Genomic DNA, 22500 nt, shown 5'->3' with positions numbered 1-22500 from the left:
AGTCTTATATAGTACTCCCCTGACTGCTGAAAAATTTCCAGTACATTAGAGTTCTTGAAATTGCTGGATGGCACACACAGTTACAATTAGTATATAGTTAAAGTTACATAGGCAGTGGTGCAGTTACAATTAAACAGGGATTGGACCAAAATGTCACAAAGTTTGTCGACTTGGAGATTTCTATATAAATTAGTCTCGAAAATTATCACCAGCTTGGTCCTATCTCCCAATTTGGTCAAATAGCCATTTACCACAATGTTAAATGGACTTGCCCCTCTAACCTTATTTTTAAGACAAAGCTTCATTTCTTGAGGCCTTTTATGTTACTTTATGCAAGACATACTGCAACTTACATATAATTTCACTAAATTTATTTACAAAATTCATAGCATTGCCCCCTTTCAAAGGACAGCCTCTTTGGACAGGAAGCCATATTTACAAAAGGAAAATCAATAACTGAATACTAAATACAGTACCAAAATAATAATTTCAGTAAATAACATACAACAAATCATATACTAAATCAATAAATAAATGCATGCATTTACAAATTTATATACACATAGTACATGGTCTTAGTGTACTATTCACATTATATACACTATGGGGACTGCATGCTATGGCTATCGTAAAGGACTAGCCAGTCTTAACAACTTGAGATTCAGAATTTGATAAACTATGGATACAAGCTATGACATCGTTCAGTCTGTTTAGGGCTGTGTAATGACCATCTCAAGGTAAATGTAGTTTAGAACAAAGTCCTTTCTATCGAGTCGGATTTCATAATCACACTTAGTACCATTCGTTGAATCAATGTCCTGTCGCTCTTGTTTTGCATTGGGTCTTCTCTTCTCCATGGCCAAGTTGACTCACCCTTGTACAAAACTGCACATTACTTCAAACTGCATCTGGAGATCTTGAATGTACACCTGAGGTGATGAAGGGGCATTTGAAGGGCCACCAAACAAGAAATCATAAGGCAGCTGAAGGTCCCGGCTGAAAAGCATTTGGGATGGAAAATAGTCAGTAGTCTCGCAGATAGCAATGCAATAGGCCAGTAAGAAAAGACATAATTTCTAGTCTAGTCCTGTTGGTTTCCAGAAACCACCATCAAGAGGTTATTAAGGATGATTCAGTAAAACATCTCTACCATGCCATTTGACTGCAGATGCAAAGGTGTCATCTGGGTTTTGTCTATGCTGAGTACATTACAGAATTCTTTAATTACAACTGAAATAAAATTCCTTCCTTGAATGTTACTGAAGAGGCACTTTAAACCTGGAAATCCAATAATTTATCATTAACTTTACTACTGTGATAGTCTCTTGATCAAACAGGAATTAGTTCAGCCCACTTTGCAAAGTAATCAATGACAATGAGGATGTATTTGCCACCATCAGCAGTTCACAGCAGAGGTTCATGACAAAGGTGATGCGTTCAAAAAAGCACTCCTGAACTGTAATACAGCTTCACCCGGCTGTTTTTCTTTAATCCTTTCCAACACAGACAATCACTGCACGATTGACATCACATTTGCACATCAACTTTGCTTTACTCCAATAAAAGTGTTCTTGAACTCTAAGCAAAGTCTTTATTATTCCGAAATGGCCTTCTCACGGACTGCTGTGTAGTTCTTCAAGCATGTCCAGTATCTGGCATCAGCTGTCATTACATTCGCTTTTGATCATCCAATTCAAACTTTTGGTACAAGATGCAATTTCGAATATGCAGCTAGTCCCAGAGAGCCCAAAATTGTTTCGTCATAGGATTATCGATATGGCCTACAAGGTAGTTTTCTTATTTAAAGATTTCATTAGGTCAGCTGTGGGTTTAATGTTGGCATCTTCCAACTGGTCTTTCCTGACTTTTTTCTCACTCCACTGCCAGATTACGTTGAAGATGCAACATCACATGTGATTAGATTAATCAAATAAATTTGCTTCAATTACTAGGAACAATATTGACAGTTTTCTGGACAAGGATTTCTAGACAGGGTATCGGCATTCTCTGTTACCATCTTTTATAATGATGGCTAAATGATGTCATATTCCTGCAGTCTCTGTATCCATCTGGCTATTTGCATTCCAAATTCTTTTTAATTTAAGATCCCGGTCAATAAGCCATGGTCTCTGAGGATCAGGAATTTTCTGCCATAAAGGTAATGGTGGCATATTCTATGGCTTTAACTATATCAAGCAACTCTTTCCTGGTAATTCCTATCCCATTTAGATAGACACTTCCTCCTTAGTATGCTACAACACGTTCTTGACCATTTATTTCTGGGGATAAATGCCACCACTCTGACACTCATATCTATGTCAAGAATAAATGGTTTGTCAAGCTGAGGATATCTCAGGAGGCTCGCAGATATTAAAGCCTTCTTACGTTTATGAAATGCATTTTCACATTTTTTTTTTTTTTTTTGCCCACAAGAGCCTTTGCTTGCTCTCAGTCCGTTTGTAAAGGGGGTCTAGGGATGGAAGAAACGTCCTTTACAAATCTCCTAGTGCAGGTGCAAAGACCCAGGAAACTTCTCAGATGATCAATATCCTTAGATCATCTCTAATCTTTAACTGCTGACACTTCTGGATGTGTACATAAGCCTCCAGGAAAGCTTAAGTGTCTGAGGTAAGCCACTTGCAGTCTGAACAATTTATAATAAGTAGGATTTTAATTTTTTTTTTTTTTTTCAATTTCTGCAGCTCATTCCTAGCATTTTCTAAATGCTCTTCAAAACTTTTCCCGATGATATCAAACAGACTTCATATAAAAGACCTTTCTGCATTGTTTCTGTAAGGCATCTGAATTTGCTAGTGCATTGCACAATCCAAACGACATCACCTTAAACTGCCAAAGTCCTCGTCGGATCATGTCGTTTTTCTCAGTCATCCCCGTGCATCTCTACCTGCCAATATCCACTATTTGAATCAAGCATCAAAAATCACTTGTTTCCAGTGTCCACAATGTCACCAAAACTGAGAAGACAGTAGCCATCTCTCTTTATGATGTCATTCGACAGAAACAACAGTTTGGCCTTAAATCTTCACTTGCTTTTTTACACAGCAAAAGAGTTACCTATCCTTCACTGACTTGTGTTCAGGTTATTTTACCTCCTCTTGACTTATTATGTTCTCTTCGCTATTTTCTCAGAATAAAATGCTTTCATAATAGTTAAATACTTGCTGAGGTAGAAAACTTTCACATTTTCAACAGTCACTAAAATCTTGCCAAATTCCTCAGCAGCTTTTTGGTTCATAACTAATAGTTTCTACAAGCCTAATTACCACAATGCCACTTCTTTTCTTTAAAACTTTTGGGACCACCCTCTGCCAGCTTTGAAACCAGATCAGTACAGATCAGTATTAGCCCCCACATCAGTACTTTTATAATCAAATCTTCACGCTGTCTCACAAATCATACCTTCACAAACATTGTTACCAGCTAACATCTGCTCATTCACCCAAATGAGCATCAATTTCTCCTCACTCTTCTATCACCTGTGATCTATAATTTGTACCTTTAAATGGTCTGCAACATCAGCTTCTTTGACTGTGCCCTTATTTCTCAGAATAGTACAGATCGTTGATTTTTGCCACACTGAACTGAGCAGTCAGACATATGAACACCACATTTGCATATGTCTAAAATTTCTTTCACCTCTACCATCATTATACTCATTAATTTTTATTTTACTACTATTGTTAGCTTTCTTCAGCTGTGAGCTAACTTGCTCAATAATTTATATTACAAGTCACAATAAAAGTGAAATCAAAGGAAGAGTAAAGATTTGCTAAGTGGTACTTGAGAGAAGCTCAGACAGCAACAAAGCCAAAATTCCAGCCTTGTCACCCTATGAAATTTATGTGCAGATGTTTTTGTTATGACACCAATTTATAAGAGCAGCATAAATTACATGACCTTCTTCAGGTTGCAGTATCATTTGTTGTTGGCTTGTTCATATCTCGAGACATCATTTGACATCCTAGACTTTTTTTCATTTTGAATATTTATTAGTGACCCAGGATTTCACTGTATTTCATTTACGTAATTTAAATTCAAATAAAAAGTTTAAAAAGAAAATATTTAACTGTATGTAAAATGTATTTTAAAATAATATTGTTGTTGGAAATGATGTGTACAAATAAGTCATTCAATATAACTGGAAGAAAAATATAATGTTAAATTTTACACTACACCAAAATTAATCTCAGATTGGCATACATTTTAAATAAAACTGTTGATTTCTAGAGCCATCTGACACAGCTTCTTCAGAAATAAATATTTTTTCTCAAAATAGAGATTTATTTCACATTTGCTGCCAAAGCCGAAATGGTAAGTCTGTTAATGCATGCCAAGATCCTGTGTTTTTTATGCTTTTAAATTATTTTATATTCTTTTATTATTTAAATATAAATTCACATGAGTATAATCATAGTTGACATATGACATAATATTTTTGCTCCCTGTGCCAATTACGAGATAACTCAGAACTGGATAAACAATACCCACCTGTTTTCTGTGCATCAATAATACCCACGAAAAACTCCTGCACATGCAATACGTTATTTTCCATTAGTTTACACCGAAAAAGAATTTAAGCACAGCATTTATAAAATTTCCCAAGTTAATAATGACCTCCCTGCCCCCCACAAATGACTCTGAGTTCTAAACATTTACAGTCAAAAGTCTTTAATCTGGACGTCCATAATCTGGAATGATCTAAAATGCGGACCTCAAAGCTACAAACTTTCTGCGCATGTGTAAACGCATAATGCGTTCACGTATGCGCAATAATACGTTTATGCATGTGCGTTTAATGTATAACGGATGGTATAAGCTAAGCTTATAAGGTATTTCTCCCACTTTCCTAGCGTGCTTTGTGGAGTAGTGGTTCTGCACGCTGGCCGGTATTCCAGAGGTCCGTAGTTCAATTCCCGGCAAAGGCGGTTGCTAATTTTTCATCTCTCTGGCTTTTAAAATATCCTAATGTCTCTATAAGTCACGCCTGAACTAAAAGGGTTGTGGAAGATGATTCTCCACACCCACGATTTGGCGACTAGATCCCCATCCCCTAAAACTCTAGTCGCCCTTTAAAAAGGGGAGTATATAAGGTATTTCTCCCACTTTCCTAGCATCCTTTGTGGTGTAGTGGTTCTGCACGCTGGGCCGGTATTCCAGAGGTACTTGGTTCGATTCCAGTTAGTTGCTAATTTTTCATCTCTCTAGCTTCCAAAATATCCTAATGTCTCTACAAGCTAAAATTATCTAATTATTTATTTCAGTTAATGTTGCAGATTGCATTGTTCCTTAATCTTCTAATTGGATCCGGCTTATTATTTTTTGCAGACTGTTAGAGCAATTTTATAAAAGTAAGCTTGAATTTTCTATTATGTCAAATAGAATTTCCGATTCTGGAGATGCCAAAGGATCTACAAAGCGAAAGCATGTTTCGATGTCCATTAAACAAAAAGTGAAATTGCTGCAAAAAATGGATAAAAGCATGAAGAAAGTGACAGAGAGGTGATTTGTTTATCTAACCATTCCAAAATCTGTTCATCAATTTCAAGCTGCTCTGGGGAGTGGGCGTCGCGGCGCGCAATGAACTGGAAGTTGATCTGTCAGTACTATCCTCATCTTCAGGGCAGATGGTTTTATATTATTTGGCTTATAATTCCTTACTAAATGTCCAGAAGTTTCATCTCGATGTACTCTTATATGATTTAAATCAATTTCCTCGTCATTATAAATATCACGAATATGCATAAAATAGCTTTCTGGTTGCAATTTTCTAATTTCAACGATACGTAACGTATGCTCTACGCATGCGCGCATGTAAAAAAATGTTTAATAAAGTAAACAAATAAATATTAAGTTTTTTTTTTGTGTGTGTGTGTGTAAATTTTGATACCCTTTAGATCACAATTGCTCTTTATTTCATAAATTACGATTTCATATTTTTAATTGTATAATTTTTGCATGCCATCTTACCAGATTTAAACTGATGATCTATAACACGGAAAAATAGATAATCCGGAATAGCCGAAGTCCCAACAAGGCCAGATTAAAGACTTTTGACTGTAGTTATATTGTATCCATATTATGTGAAATAAATTATCCATTTCAGTTTGCCAAGTGTATTATTTAGTCCCTTCTATATGCCAAACACATAACACTGCATGCATTTGCTATAGCAATATTCATACTTGGTGATTAAGGTAAAGCAATTAATAATGAGTTCTCCCATAGGAGGTAAGTAAGTAAATTCAGTTTGCTAACTACGAGTATTCTCAAAGATGGCAGCAAACATGTTAAAAATTTATGGCCAAAGTTGCTTTTCTGCCTGGATACATTTTTTTATGGATATGGACCTACCTATGGCTTATCTCAAAAATGTGCTAACCAAATTGTTGTATTAGCTCAGGATAAATTTCCTTAACCTTCCAGCACATGCGCGTCGTATTTTTTACAACATCCATTATTTTACCATTTTTGTCATGAAAAACAACAGAAATAAGTGAATATTGATTATAAATTTGTTAAGAAATAAAATATTAACCTTATTATTGCAAAATACAAATGATATCACATTCAAATATAAGTAAATTATTTTTAAGTTCTTATGTTAGTGAGATGGAAATGTAATGATGTACTTCATGATAGAAAATTTTTAATTTATTATTTAATAATTATATTTTAGAATCGAAGCTAATTTTAATTTTCACCAAAGACAAATATAGACAATAAAAAAGGAAAACACCTTGGTAGGAAAAAAGTAAGTTTAGCATTACTTACTTCTGCAAGGAAATTTACTTCTTACTGGTTCCAAAAACACACTTTAAACTAACTTTAATGTTTTTATTTATTTCTAAAAAATAAAAAGAAAAAAAAAATAAGGAATGGAAATTGCTATCGTTCTCCCATCCAAATATTTCCTTGTCTTCCTTTTCTTCATCAGATAATTCTTGAAGAATCCAAGCCAAATCAGCTGGTTGCACATTTCCCCCCCCCTTCTCCATGAAAACTGATATAAAATTTGCAGAGCCAAATGTCTTCAAATTAAAATAAAACATGGTAATTAATAACACAAAATTATAAATTATTTGAGAAAAAAATATTTTCCAAATTTTAAAACACAACCATGCGCATGTCATAACTTTTATGAAAAAGCTGCCACGTAGCACAAAAGCCCAGTTGAAAAAAAAGTCAAATGACTTCCTGTTGGCACATTCCATGATGTGGGGGAGGGTAGAAAGGAGGAAAAGAAATGAGCTTCAGACTTCTCAGCTTTGATATGCGAAAAATGTGCATTAAAAACTGAATTTGCCGTAAATTTTGCACATACGCGCGTGAAGGTTAATCACATGGTATATTTGTACTGCTAATATATGATCCCCCCCCCTAGTCATAATCCAGCATCCATGAGAATCAACATCCATGAGATGATGGGCGAATTTAACCAACACTGTCTTGCACACATTACTGTTAAGAGAGAAAAGAAAAATATATACAGGATGTAATAAAACTGACAGACAGTGGTAAGGGAACATGGCAAAATAATTTTCATGCAACAGAGCCCGGTGAAATGTGAACACAGAAAGACAATAAACGAACAAAATCATGGAGAAAGAAAAATTATTTTAATCTTGGATATTTACAAGAAATAATGGTTGATATTTAAATGAATTGTTCAAATGAATGACTTTCAACTGTAATATATGTATCACAATGCCAATAAAGTGATTGTCATTCACTTTAGAAGATGTACAGCATTTCGCCTCACAGCAGCAAACTAATTCTGGCAATAAAATCTTCAGATTGAGTCAACCTTTATCTCGTAAATAAGATCCATCATCTTTGTCAGGACTATATTGCAGTTCCTGGTCATTCATTTGAACATTTCTTGTAAACATGAAACACTTTCTTGTAAATATCAATGGTTAAAACAATTTTTCATTTTCTATATTCTTTATACTTATTGTGTTTCCTTCATATTTCCTATTCTATCAGATATAGTATGATGAAAACTGTTCTTTTTGCCATTTCTACCACCTCCTAAAATTGTAACCAAGAATTATATTACACCCCATATATTTTTTATAGCTAGCATTTCAGTTCTGTTACCAAATCTATCAGAAAACTGCATGCCAAATTTCTAAGTCTTTTTATTCATATTCTCTAAGACTAGATTTGGAACAAAAAGGCCTAAAATTATCAGAAATATGTTTAAATATATTATTTTCATTTCACATTTTGATTCAAATTTTTATCATTTAGATAAAAATCTGACTTGTGAAAGTTGCTTACAGGATTTATGTAAAGATTTAAATTTCAGTTAATACGCATTAATTTCTTAAAGTATTATGCTTTAAATGGACCCCATTTTTAAGATAAAAACTATTCAAACGATAAAATGTACACACGATTTACAAATAAAAAATAACTCTCCTTGCCTGTAACTCTTATATTCTAAAATTCTCTCTATACATTTCACACATAAAAATTATTTTATACAGATGTACACTTTGTAAACTTTGCTGCAGAAACAGAACTATATAAATACAACTGTTGAATAAAACTGGTAATTAATATAGAAGAATCAATTTCACATCATAAGCTTTTCAACACATTCATAAACAAATAATTAAAGGTAAATCAATAATTTAAAAAAAAATTAAGAAAAGCACACCTTTTTAATCGATTTTTGAACTTCAAAACGAATGTTTATTAAATAAAATGCATTACCTTCCAGGCTATCTCTAACAGATCCTGGACTTTTATATTCATCAGGATGGGCAGCTTTATACTGTGCCCAACCTTTGGCATTAGAATCTCCAAAATCTATAGGCAGCCGTCTCTGATCTTGATCTTTTGTACCAAACAAAACAGGCTCATCTTGCATCCTGCAAAAAAGTCATATTCTAAATGCAAATTTTTTATGCATTTCCTGCATGAATTTATAAATTAAAGATGAAATACAAAAATAGAAGTCATTCTTAGCGAGCGAGGCAAAGTCCATTACACGTTTTCATTATGTTTGTCCAGGGTTCAAAATTTTTTTGATCTGCTGCAACAATTTGAAATCTACAGCTTTTAAAATCTATATTATAAAAGAAAGAATATGATTATTTCATTCTTGTTTCCTTAACAACAGCCTGACAGACTATTTGGAAAATATTTGCAAATGCAAATTTTTAACTTTTCTTTTAAAACACTGAAATTAAAAAAGAAAAATGAAGATGAAGTAGAATTATTTCTCACATATCTTCAGATACATACACTGCATGACCAATGCATTAATCAAATCACAAACATATTCAAGCTTCCTGAAAGTCATAATATGAAAAATAAAAGAAGCACTCTACATAAGTTATTTCAACATTTTATGCAGGAGCAAAAAATATGTACTTATTATAGTGCTTATATTGCATACTTATTAATTTTTAATGCTCATGATTCGTTTTTAAATTCTGCTAAAATACCCACAATTTTTAGGAATACTTTTTGTTACACATTTATAATTCATTTTGCCGTGGCTTCTTTTTTCATAACTTTATAAAACTTATATACATTGTGCAGTTGCTGAAAAATTACACTTTTACTCAAATTTGATAAATACTTATTACTAGAATTGTTAGAATTTATATCTTACTTTACATAATTAAAGCTGAAACCGAGTATATGACAATACAAACATTAGCATTTCATTTCAATAATTTTATCATTCCATTTACACCATCCACCACTTTCCTCAGTTTTGCAAGCGACTTCTTTACAACCCAGATTTAAAATTACTTCCATTTTACCAACCTACAACTTAACTCAGTTTAATGCTTATCAGCACTATTTCCTTTCATCAAATGTATTTTGCACAATGATTCCAAGGAACATCTTTGTCACAGGTTTTTAATTCTCTTTTTCCTTTCCGTTTAATTAATTCAATCTTTTATTAAATTTACACTTTTTCCTTATTTTAGGGCATTTTCTTTGAAAATATTTCTCATTTTTCTGCTACACTCTTTGATTCTCAACATAAGTAACTTGGTTTCATTTCTTTTCTTTGGGTTTTGACTTTAATTGCTTTCATATCATAGCAGTTTTGTTACTTCAGTTCTACATATTTTCAAAAGTATTAATTTAGCCTATAGCCTTTAATTTGCCCAATGCCATGTGGGTAGGTTCTGAATTCTAAATTTTTTCTCTAGTCATTTAATCTGTCAAAAGAATTTTCATTACAATCTATAACAATCTCTTATTAAATTAATTCTTTTCTCTAATTGTAAGACTTTTGCTTGATGAAAATATTTCCCAATTTAGGATAAAACTTGTTAGTTTCTTTTTGAAGATAAACTTTTTGAAGAATTTGCTGATAAGTAACAGTTTTTTGGCAGTTTTCAAAAATTCTGATTTAGCTTGTGGTTTCTAATTAGACAAATTGTTCATTTCATTTCAAGAATTCTTCTTTTGTATTGTTTAAGATTTGTACAGTATTTTTTCTCTTGGATCACGTCAGAGCACTTTATATGCAGATGCCTGATCAAAAAGAATTTTAAAAAAAAACTTTGTTATTGCATTCTTTATTTACATTATTTTTTAAAAATTAACCACCTGAAATTGTTTTTATTAATTTAATTTATTTGGCATTTACTTTTGATGAATAATCATCCAGATGTAATTCACAAATGTAGCTCTGTTGAGAATTTTTCGGCTGCTCCTTGAAAATGACTAGAGACTTTTCAATTAGTTGTTTTATAGCATTATTTTATTACATTACTTTTATTATGTTATAATATCAAATTGCTTTGTTCTTGTTCCAATCTTGCATACTTTCTTCCTATTAAACTGTAAAACCACTAAAATTTCGATTTAATTATTTAATTATATTTTGATTACATGTATACATACGTAGAGAGAGAGCTTCTTTATATATATCTTCACTTTCATTCTTGCGAAAAGTGACGACAGGCCTGACTGTTTACTTTGCAATGAATGCTTGGTGAAGAAAAATGTGAATGTATGTAGAATGTTTTGATATTTTATGTGGTTTAATACGGCTGCTGAAATCTTTGGATAAAGAAACTTTTGAAATGAATTTAATGGTTTAGTAAAAACGCACCTTTTGAAGTTGCAAACTTGACTGTAAAAGTTAAGAAACTACATACTATTCCTGGAGAACCAATGTTCATTAAAGAGACAGAACCTCTAAATTAATATAATGAGATAAATTCTTCTATGAAATTGTACAAATGCTATTTTGGAAGTTAATTACAAATTTGCAGCAAACATTGACACATACCAGATAATCGAGAAATTTTATCTACTATAGTGCTTCATTACAAGATGCAGTTAAGCTTACGATCTATATTAAAACTATCTATTTTTCAAATCCGTATAATGAAATAAATTCATATGCTAGCAACAATAAATGTGTAGAGGAATGCATTGGCAAACAGAGAGAAACATTTCAAGAAATCTACAAAAATTTTTTAAATTCAAACCTAGGTTTCAAGTTTTACAGGGAGAAAAACACAATTATGAAAAATAAAATATAATTCATCTGAAATTTTCCTATAGAGTGAGAATTTTAATAGTGAAGACCATTCTAGTTTGAATTTCATCAACTCACCACTTGGCACCTTTAGAAAAATTCTTTCAATAAATGCCTCCTACTACATTAGACAATTATAAATCCATTTATTATTTGAAACAGAGTATGTTCAATTTCAGCGCTCACAAATAACTTTTAGAACTTCTGATGGTTTAAATTTTAAGCCTGTATCTTCCCCCCCCCTCCCTTGAAGTAAATAAAGTCAGCAGCAATAGTTCTTTTGCCATTTCTTGCTACATTATCTGCTGAAATCTGCACATGCACCATTAAGAGAAACTAAAATACAGTCAAAAGTCGATAATCCGGACTCGTCGGGACTTCGGTGATTCCAGATTATCGATTTTTCCGGATTATAGATCATCAGTTTAAATCTGGTAAGATGGCATGCAGAAATTACGAAATTAAAAATATGAAACCGTAATTTATGAAATAAAGAACAATTATGATCTAAAGGGTATCAAAATTTACAAAAAGAAAAAGCTTAATATTTATTTGTTTCCTTTATTAAACATTTCTTTCAATGTAAGTTGCTTCGTTTCATGTGTTAATACTTTCTCTTTAATTCTATTAAACAGACATAATTTCTTGTTTAGTTACAAAGTTCCGCTGTTCAAGTCCTATAACTGCTGTGTTGAGAATACCGACTAATTTGTCAATCGAAATGTTTTCGTTTTCAATAACCTCTGGGTCACTTTCTTCACTATCGGAAGCGAATTATAATGACGAGGAACTTGATTTAAATCATATCAAACACGGAGTACATCGACATGAAATACTACACTTAGTAAGGAATTATAAGCCAAATAAAATAAAAACATCTGCCCTGAAGATAAGGATAGTGCTGACAGATCAACTTCCAATCCGCGGCGTGAAATTGGTAAACAGATTTCGGATTTCAAAACATACTTTCGCTTCGTAGCTACAAATTACATATTAGTAAATATATATCGGAAATTCTATTTGACATAATCGAAAGTTCAAGCTTACTTTTATAAAATTGCTCTAACAGTCTGCAAAAAATAATAAGCCGGATCCAATTCGAAGATTAAGGAACAACGCAACGTGCAACATTAACTGAATTAGATAATTTTAGCTTAGCTTATACCTCCGTTACACATTAAACGCGCATGTGCACAAACATATTCGCAGCCGTAAAGGTCTTAAGCGCACTCTTAAATGCCTGTGCGCATGCGTGAACGCGACGCATGCGCAGAAAGTTTGTAGCTTTGAGGTCCGGATTATAGATCATTCCGGATTATGGGTGTCCGAATTAACGACTTTTGACTGTACTGTCAAACCATTCAGACCAACATTAGTATGACTTAAAGATAATGAATTTTACTTAGTTTCGCATGCATGTGGGCCATTACGTTTAGACTTTCCACTTCATTCCAGCAAGACCACATGGCAGACATTCAGGAATGTTCCCCTCACAAAGCCAGCTTCCTTCTAGGAACTCAGAGTTGCCTCTAGTGTGATGCCACAAACTGACGAGTGAACAGCTGGCCACTAATATCACATTCACATCCCATTGTGTTGAATGCATAAAACATGTAAATGCACCGATTAGAGAATTTTCACATCTTGAAAGAGTTGCTTTTTCTGCTGCATAAAGTAAATGATCAAGATAAGGTGAAACAATCCAAGAAATGAAAAACCACTCGTGTTTTGAGTGTGGATTGTTTTCACATTTAGGGCCCTCATGTCTGTAGTGGAGAAATAAACAAGAAGAGAAACTGCCCTGCTTAGCTTTGCTTGACAACTCATAAAAATACTTACAGCCATACATACGGCAATTATTAATGGGAAAGAGTTGATTATTCTACATCATTCTGGAACTTCTATTTATATAATAATGAATTCCTATGCACCTAATGAAATTTTAACTGGCAAAGTAGTGTGGATCCATCAACCATTGGATCATGAGTTGAAATGCCTATTCCTTGCTCAAGTAAAAATTAAAGGAGATTTTGGGCATGTTCTTTTAAAGGCTTGGAGAACAGATCAATCCCTTGATCCAGGATATTACATTCTAAGAAATCAAACCTTCAAGCTCATAAAATCCTCCGGCAACAGTAAAATTTTCCCAGAGAGAGTTAATGCCATTACGCAATCCCAGGAAAGATTTTTTTACATGAAATAATCAAAAAAGAGGACTGCGCCATAATGTAACCTCTAAGAAAATTGAAGTGTACCTCTAAGGACAGCCTTTTGCAATCCAAACAGATCACAGACCTATTGCATGGTTAAATTCTCATTCAGGTTCAAATCAAAAGTTATTAAGGTGATATCTATGCATCCAACCATTCAACGACAAGATAAGAACCCAAACCTACACCAGGAACCAAAAATAAACACATGGATGCATTTAGTTGCACAAAGTTAGCAGAAAATGATCAAGTCATTACTACGAAGTCTACAAACTAAAATTTTTAGTGAACTTTAAGAACTGCTATATGTTTAATGTAATAAGTAATGTATTCACACAATGTTAAATTCTTAAAGGTAGTTATAATGTCATAAATTTATTACCTAGTGTAAAATGTCTACTGTTTAAAATTTTCAAAGTACCTTATAAAATAAGATAAATTTAGAAACTCGTATACTCGATTGCGATAAGCAAATTTTGTAAATCTTAAAATCTAGGTTTATAGGGGCACTTAAAATTGTTACAGTTAAATTTAGAAATGTTGGTATTTAAATTCTTGCCTCAAAGTTGTTAAGCAGGAAAACTCTACAGCATTGTATTGTTACATATGTATGACTATGACAAGCATGCCACCTGTGTCGCATAAGATAAACAAGCGGTATAAGGTCTTGAGAGCATGCAGGAAACTCGATTGGTCTCCTGCATCCTATCTACTGGCCTGGTATATAGTATAAAGTCCAATACCCGGACGTCCAATAACCGGAATTATCTAAAATCCGGACCTCAAAACCGCCAACAGCTTTATTTTCTCAATGCTTTGCGCATGCGCATTTGATAATTTCCCCCATAAATAAAACATGTGGAGAATACCAATTCTTATTTCTCTTCGGCACTAAAAAATACCTTGTTATTGAAGAAACAATAATTTGGCTCCATAGCTGCGTATCTGCTTGGCATACATCTCAAACTGAAATATTCTAAATAGAAACATCGTTGATTTTACATCCCTGATGCCAAACTGACGAATCATTATTTATTATATTTTGCTTTCATCACTGCATGTTTACCAACACATGACAACTTGAGTAATGACTCTGCAGTGATGCACAGACAATTTTTTATATTAGTAATTTAATAACAAATGGCACCTTTTATAGTGATATAATGCTTGGCGATGATTATGGATTGAAGTTAAATGTACTAAGAAATATTAACGAGAAAAAATTTCACAAAATTTTCTTTTCATATGCTATAAATAATTTTGTTAATGATACTCAAAAGATTACATTTAGTACAATTTGAATTAAGAAAAACTGATTTGTTTTTCACATATAAACCCAGAAACGGCGCCAGAGCTCATATGGCTGCACTGGGCAGCAGAATTTAGGGAAGACAAAATTTTTGAAATTTAATAAGTACCAAGCAACAAAATTTAGGAATGAAAATATTTTTAGAATTTACAAGTACTGGAAATCCAAAATTTAGGGGCAGCAAAAATTTAGATCTTAGTCACTTGGTAGCATAACTTAGGATCCACGGAGACTGTTTTAGGTGATAAGGTACCTAGCGCCGGACCTCGATAAGCCTAAGTATTCAGGACTCGGATATTATTTATTCAGGACTCAGATAAGTCTTACGCATGTGCAAGAAATAGACGTAAGTATAAAAAATAACTGAGCTAATACAATCGGGTTCAATTTTCTCAGTGCGTGAAAGAAGCAAGACAAAATTTAGCGGAACAACTTGTCTTTCGTCGCCAATCTCACAATACATAGCCAATAATTTATAGTGGATGCTATTTAAGCTAAGCTAAAATTATACTTTACTTCTTCTAAAGAATTTCAGTCAGTAAAGCAGACTGCGCTTTTCCTTAACTTTCTGATTTGATCCAGCTTAATTATTTTTTGCAGGCTGTTTCTATTACAGGAATTTATGAAAATTAAATTTTCAACTTTCGATTATGTCAAAAAGAATTTCTAATTATGGAGCAGCAATAGGATCTTAAAAGCAAAAGCATGTTTCAATGTCCATTAAACAAAAGTGGAACTGCTGCAAGAAATGGATAAAGGTATATCCGTCTCAAAATTATGCGAGTAGCAGCATTGGAAAGTCAACTGTATATGACAAAACACAGCCAAAAAATGAACTTTTCTTTTGTGTGTTCTGACATCCCATTTGCAATGAATGACAGAAAAATTATTCGTAGTTAAAAGTGAAGATCATAACAAAGTGATGACTGAATGGATCAGACAGTGTAGCAGCAAGAGCGTGCCATTGACGGGTCCAATGCTAATGGCCAGGCTCGCGCCAACAATAGGTGCAAGGTCGTGTGGTGCTCGACGGCGCTGAGTAAAAAAGCCACCGGGTAAAATCATTAAAACAAGCAGTTCGTCTCACTGCCTGTCTGAACAAGAAAATTCTAGTCTTATTTGAACGCCCCTCCGGCAGTCGACTCAGGTAAAACCTGGGAAGTACTGATTAGGATCTGTACCTAGGCAGTCTCGCCCACGGGTGTTTAAAATCAGTCTCCAAAGGACTGGAGTCATCGCTGGCGATGGCTGTTTCAGGCTCCACAGGGACCATATGGTACTGTCTTGTCCGTTCCTTTGGTTGTGGTGGAGCTACATAGTCAGATATTCATGGCTGTCCAGGGCGAAACATCCCCGTCGATGGAGTTGGTGAATTTAGCGAGTATTTAAACTGCTTGAGGTTCCCAGTGGGTGCCCGGAGCCTCAAAACTGCATATTCATATCCTTCCTTGGTTTCTCCCTGGGGGCGCCTAAAGCCGATACCACTTTTGTAGTGTTAGCAGGCCGGATTGGTGGCCCAGTCTGTCTGACAGTGTTTAAGTGACTTCTTTTTGTTGTCCAGATTTGAGGCCTCTTTTGATGGCAGATATTTTACCATCCCTCCAGAACGGGGACGTGGAATGTGAGTTGCTAAGTATTAATGTCAACTCAGTTTAGACTTAGCTCATTGGCTCGACCGATAGGATAGCGGCCACTTGGATCGCCTCTAGGGGTTGGGGCATTTAACCGTGTTAAGGCAGCCTCAAGCTTGGCAAGTCTGAGTCCCCCTTCCTCATAGCACACTGTCTTATTTTACCGAAAGTTATAACCAAGGCAGGAGTTCGTCCCTGGTGTTCTTTGTCTTATTTGAACGTGAAAATACGTGATGCCGATGTGTATGTAAGGGTAGACGCATTCGACAAATTGCTTAATCCTTATTTTGTGCCTACGGTTGCAATAGCAGTAATTTGTGCAACATTTATATTTTTTTGCAATTCCCTGTTGTTATTGTTGTTCTACATAAAAAAGGTAAATGCAGTTACATATTATGTGAAAGATACCTTAACTTTTTAATTCGGAAAAGCAACGGTTTGAGGAAATTACTCGAAAACTGTTTATCTGTCATGGCTGAACCACTGTTGTATTCTTGGCTGCATAAATTACTAATGTCTAAACCCTTTTCCTCTAAAGCCTTTAATAAGAATGTTGTTCGTCCTTCAATGATCGTATCTGTTGAAACACAAAATACTAAAAACCTTTCTTCAATATTCATGTTTGTACTTTCTAAATTAAGATACCTCGTACAAATTAATATCTGCTCTTGATGTCTGGCATCAGGGCTACAATCAAGTAAAATAGAAAAATACATTACCTGTTTGACCTTACTTAAAATAATTTGCTTTATACAGTCAAAAGTCGTTAATCCGGACTCGTTGGGACTTCGGCGATTCCGGATTATCGATTTTTCCAGATAATTGATCATCAGTTTAAATCTGGTAAGATGGCATGCAGAAATTATAAAATTAAAAATATGAAACCGTAATTTATGAAATAAAGAACAATTATGATCTAAAGGGTATCAAAATTTACAAAAAAAAAAAAAAAAAAGCTTAATACTTATTTGTTTACTTTATTAAACATTTCTTTCAATGTAAATGTTTAAGTTGCTTCGTTTTATGTGATAATACTTTCTGTTTAATTCTACAACAGACATAATTTCTTGTTTAGTTACAAAGTTCCGCTGTTCAAGTCCTATAATTGCTGTGTTGAGAATACCGACTAATTTGTCAATCGAAATTTTTTCGTTTTAATAACCTCTGTCACTTTCTTCACTATCACAAGCGGTATTTTCTGGATCTAGAACCATATTACAGATTTCACCGTCCATTAATTGATTGATGATTGGGGCATTGTCGTCGCAATGAAAAACTGTTATATCATCTTCATTTATTACCGCTTCTCCACATTTCTTTATAAAATCCAATAACTGGAAAATTTCACCTTTAATTTGCGATGTTCGAAAACCTTCAAATTTGTGGCTATCATCATCATCATCATCCTCACCATGAAATATGGTAGCTGGCCATAAATTGTGCCAAGCATCCAATGTCATACTCCTCGCATAATTTTGAGATGGATATGCATTTATCCATTAAGTTGCTTCGTTTTTTGTGCTAATGCTTTCTCTTTAATTCTATAAACAGACATAATTTCTTGTTCAGTTACAAAGTTCCGCTGTTCAAGTCCTATAATTGCTGTGTTGAGAATACCGACTAATTTGTCAACCGAAATTTTTTCGTTTTCAATAACATCTGTGTCATTTTCTTCACTATCAGAAGCGAATTATAATGACGAGAAATTTGATTTAAATCATATCAAAGATAGAGTACATCGAGATGAAATAATACATTTAATAAGGAACTATAAGCCAAATAAAATAAAAACATCTGCCCTGAAGATAAGGATAGTGTTGACAGATCAACTTCCAATTCATTGCGAGCCGCGGCGTCCCCCCCCTTCCCGCAGCAGAGCAGCGTGAAATTGATAAACAGATTTCGGAATGGTTAGAGAAAGGATATGTCTTTATCCATTTTTTGCAGCAATTCCACTTTTTGTTTGATGGACATCAAAACATGCTTTCGCTTTGTAGATCCTTTACATATTAGTAAATGTATATCAGAAATTCTATTTGACATAATTGAAAGTTCAAGCTTACTTTTATAAAATTGCTCTAACAGTCTGCAAAAAATAAGCCGGATCCAATTAGAAGATTAAGGAACAACGCAATCTGCAACATTAACTGAAATAGATAATTAGATAATTTTAGCTTATACCATCCGTTATACATTAAACGCGCATGCGTACACACATTATGCGCACACGCATATGCGCATCCGCAAAGGTCTTACGCACATGCGTAGACGCCTATGCGCATGCTTCAACGCGACGCATGTGCAGAATGTTTGTAGCTTTAAGGTCCGGATTATGGGTGTCTGAATTAACGACTTTTGACTGTATTATCCCCTAATAAGCTAATTGTTTCATTTTGAATTTTATCTTCAAGACAATGAAGCATATTTTTTTTTTTTTGAGTTTGAATTTTATTAATATATACAGACATGAGAGGGTCAAATTTTGTGACCATTTCTATACACTTTAAAAAATTATTATTTCTTTCGAATAACTTGTTACTGGAACCACAGAAGGCTAAGTTTTGTTTGGCTAAAAACTGAATGGCATAGATAATTCTTTCAATAACATTGTGCCAATGCTTAGTCTCTTTTTTTAATAAATTCTGAAATTCCGAATCAACACGTTTATTCTTTCGTAAGGGCTCTAAGAAATCGGACCAAAGATGTAGATTCCAGAATTGCATTTTATTTTTTTCATGAAGTTTTAAGTGCTCATTTAAGTGACTTTAATCGTTAAATTCAGAACTTCTCAGTTTTACGTTGCTGAAACTCTTAAAAATTTTGCAGCAAAAACAATAAACAGAATTTTTTCAGCAGAATTTAGCAATTAATCCCTTTTAACTTATTCCTTGTTGATGACGTTGATGGACAACTAATGCTAGTAGTGTCAGCTAGGGTATTTCCTGGGTTTTGGAAAAACTGAGTAATTTTAAAGTTTTGGTTTATTATGTCTTCCTCTCACTTTCTTTTTCTTCCTTGCATTCTGATACTCAGACGGTTTTTTTCTGTTTTTCTTCCGACATCTGGGTAAAAATGAAAACAGAAAATGCAGAAGTAAAAATAAAAATAGAAAATAACTATTATAAAAACTATTGAGTAAAACACTTCTTCTAAAACAACATTAGGAAGGGCCCTGTTTGAAATATTTTACCTTAATTCTGAAAAACTGAGTATATCTTAACCGCCTTGACTGCTAAGCGGCGCAAATGCACTGCATTCATTTGTCTCGAAAACCACGATGCAGCGCATTTCAGTGTGTCTTTGTTGTTCCGTGGGTGCGAACGTAGTCTGACCTCACGCGTACTTTGTAACACGAGTGCATTCTAAAATAACTTTTTACATATTATTTTTTAAAAATAACCATGTCACGGGCTATTATTTCAGATGTTGATTTGATTGCTAGTGATTCTGAGGACGGTGAAAGAACAGACACAAGTAGTGATGATAGCATTATTATAACTCATCAAAGAAAGAGACTGAGGATTGAAAGTGAGTCTTCTATCTCATCTTCAGAAACAGAAGAAACACCAACTTTTACAAATATTCCTCCGACAAATGTGTTTTCAAAAGCAACAAATAATTTTTTCGAGACTCCAGGGCCTAGATGAGTGCCTCCCCCCGATGCTACACCCATAACATATTTCAATTTATTTTTTACCGCATCACTGCTTGAAACCATCGTAAGGGAAACAAATCGATATGCTACCCAGTTTTTTGCCTCGCACACTGTTTCGAATAATTCTCAAGCAAAAAAGTGGACGCCGACGACAATATACGAAATAAAAGCTTTTATTGCAGTCTTACTCAAAATGGGGATTACAAGAAGGCTAACAATTGATAGTGTTATTGGATAAAAGGTTCCCAATATATACCATGGTTTAGGACAACGTTTTCAAGGAATAGGTTTCAACTGATTTTGAAGTTTTTTCACTTGATTGACAATACGTTGTTATTTGAACCAGGCCATCTGAATTATGACCCATGTGGCAGGTCTGATATGCTTGTCAAACATGCAAATACCGTATTTCAGCGGCATTATTTGACGACATCAAGTCAAAATATGTCCCTCAGTTCTCGTGCGTTCTTGCAAGAATTGCTCAGCAGTCAAACGGTTAAACCATTGCTTGGAAAATATATGAAATATTAGACCAATGCCAAATAATTCAAGGAGATGGTAGTACTCTTTTGTTTATTAAGGTAAATAAATCAAATTTAAAGTATGTATTTAAGATGTAATGAAATAACGAAACATTTTCCTTCAGTTTTCCAGATAAGGTAAAAATAGAAAAATGGCCAATTTTGAATTTCACAATACCTTGTACATTTTTACTTCTTCAAATCTCAAATAGGTATATTTTAAATTCAGTGGTACTCTGTAAATATATCAATCCTTTCTTCTCAAAAGATGATAATTCTTAGATTAATAAACAAGTGGTTCATGTAAAAAAAAAATAATAATAATTTCGAGTAATTATGTTCAAATCATCGTTTTTCTGAATTAAAAAGCTAACCTAAGTTTAACATAATATGTAACTGCAGATAACTTTTTTATGTACAACTGACTAAGCAACTTATCGATCGCGTCTACTGCACCGGCCTGTATCCTTACATAGGCATCGGCATCACGTATTTTCGTTCATGTATATTTACAAGATCAGCTCAATTTCTGTCAAAAACTGCAAAATGCATTAACTGATAAAAGTCAAAGTGATATAAATAGTATAGATCTTACGCACAAACTGCAGTTTTTGCAAACTTTTGGAGGAAATGTAGCATCGCCGGTTGAAACTCTAAGCTATATCATTGTCAAAAACATAGCAGTGTGCAAAAACGAATTTTGGATATATCTCTAGATATCAGCCCTAGATAATTTTTTGTACCCTTTGAACCTTCTTGTATACTACACTGCGAACAACAATTCATTCAGTATTAGATATCTAAATTATATCATTTTTAATTTTAGGATAATAAATAGTGTTCAGCAATATATTTGGTATCCAATGCATAGTATATTATTTCGCTTCGCTTGCAGTGTTATGTATTATAACATGTTGTTGTTGATGGCTAATGCTCACTTGTCTGACCTAGAGTCAGCCCAAGCCCACGAAATTCCTCATTACAAGGAGCACAAAATGCGTCTGCCATTGGCAACAGCCTTGGGCACCTTACGGTGACAGCGCGATTTAGCTCAGTTTCGCATCCAATCTTGATGGAGAGCATCCTGGGTAGGGGCCGAGCATCTCCCACCCCTCTTTCCCTACCATCAACCTTTTGAGAAGACTTTCGCCTTGCATATTTAGAGTGCCCCCGTGTTGCACGGATACTATAGATTTACAAACATTCATACTTTCTTCGAGATTCGAACCTGGGCCCTTCGGCACGGCAGTCAGCAATGCTAAACACTATACCGGTTGGGCGGCTTTTTATAACATAAATGTATGTATAATTCTTCAATAAATATGTTTAAATGTGGGTTTTAACAAAGCACAAAATATTTGCGTATTTAGACAAAAGATAAAATGTAATTCTGTTAGTTTTTCATGTTATTACGTTAATAATGCTTCATTTTAAATGTTAACCATAAGCAATGTCTCTTTAATATCGTCACTGCATAAAGGCACTCGCTAGACATTTGCACGATGGCGCCAATTAGGCTTGGCGCACGCCTGCTAATAATTAAGCTAAAATATTTCACTAAGAAATGAACTTAAGAACTGAGTGCACATATTCGACATGTTGGTTAACCAAATTTAAAAATCACCGTGG

The 22500-nt window shown here is 33.9% G+C and overlaps 1 protein-coding gene across 4 annotated transcripts in view; it reads right to left on the bottom strand.

Moving 5' to 3' along the window:
- LOC118189518 (uncharacterized) overlaps window positions 1–22500 on the bottom strand; it is a 317844-nt gene that overhangs the window by 157165 nt on the left and 138179 nt on the right. For all 4 annotated transcript variants that reach the window (XM_085809144.1, XM_035360141.2, XM_035360143.2 and 1 more), the window contains one exon: window positions 8743–8900. In XM_085809144.1, coding sequence (XP_085665270.1) covers window positions 8743–8900 — 158 coding nt within the window. The remainder of the gene's footprint in view (window positions 1–8742; window positions 8901–22500) is intronic.

The sequence above is a fragment of the Stegodyphus dumicola genome, chromosome X2 (genome assembly GCF_044657685.1).
Source record: "Stegodyphus dumicola isolate Sdum_Otavi_A_Nest chromosome X2, ASM4465768v1".
In the NCBI taxonomy this organism is placed as follows: Eukaryota; Metazoa; Arthropoda; class Arachnida; order Araneae; family Eresidae; genus Stegodyphus; species Stegodyphus dumicola.
This window is presented reverse-complemented; position numbering and strand designations above follow the sequence as displayed.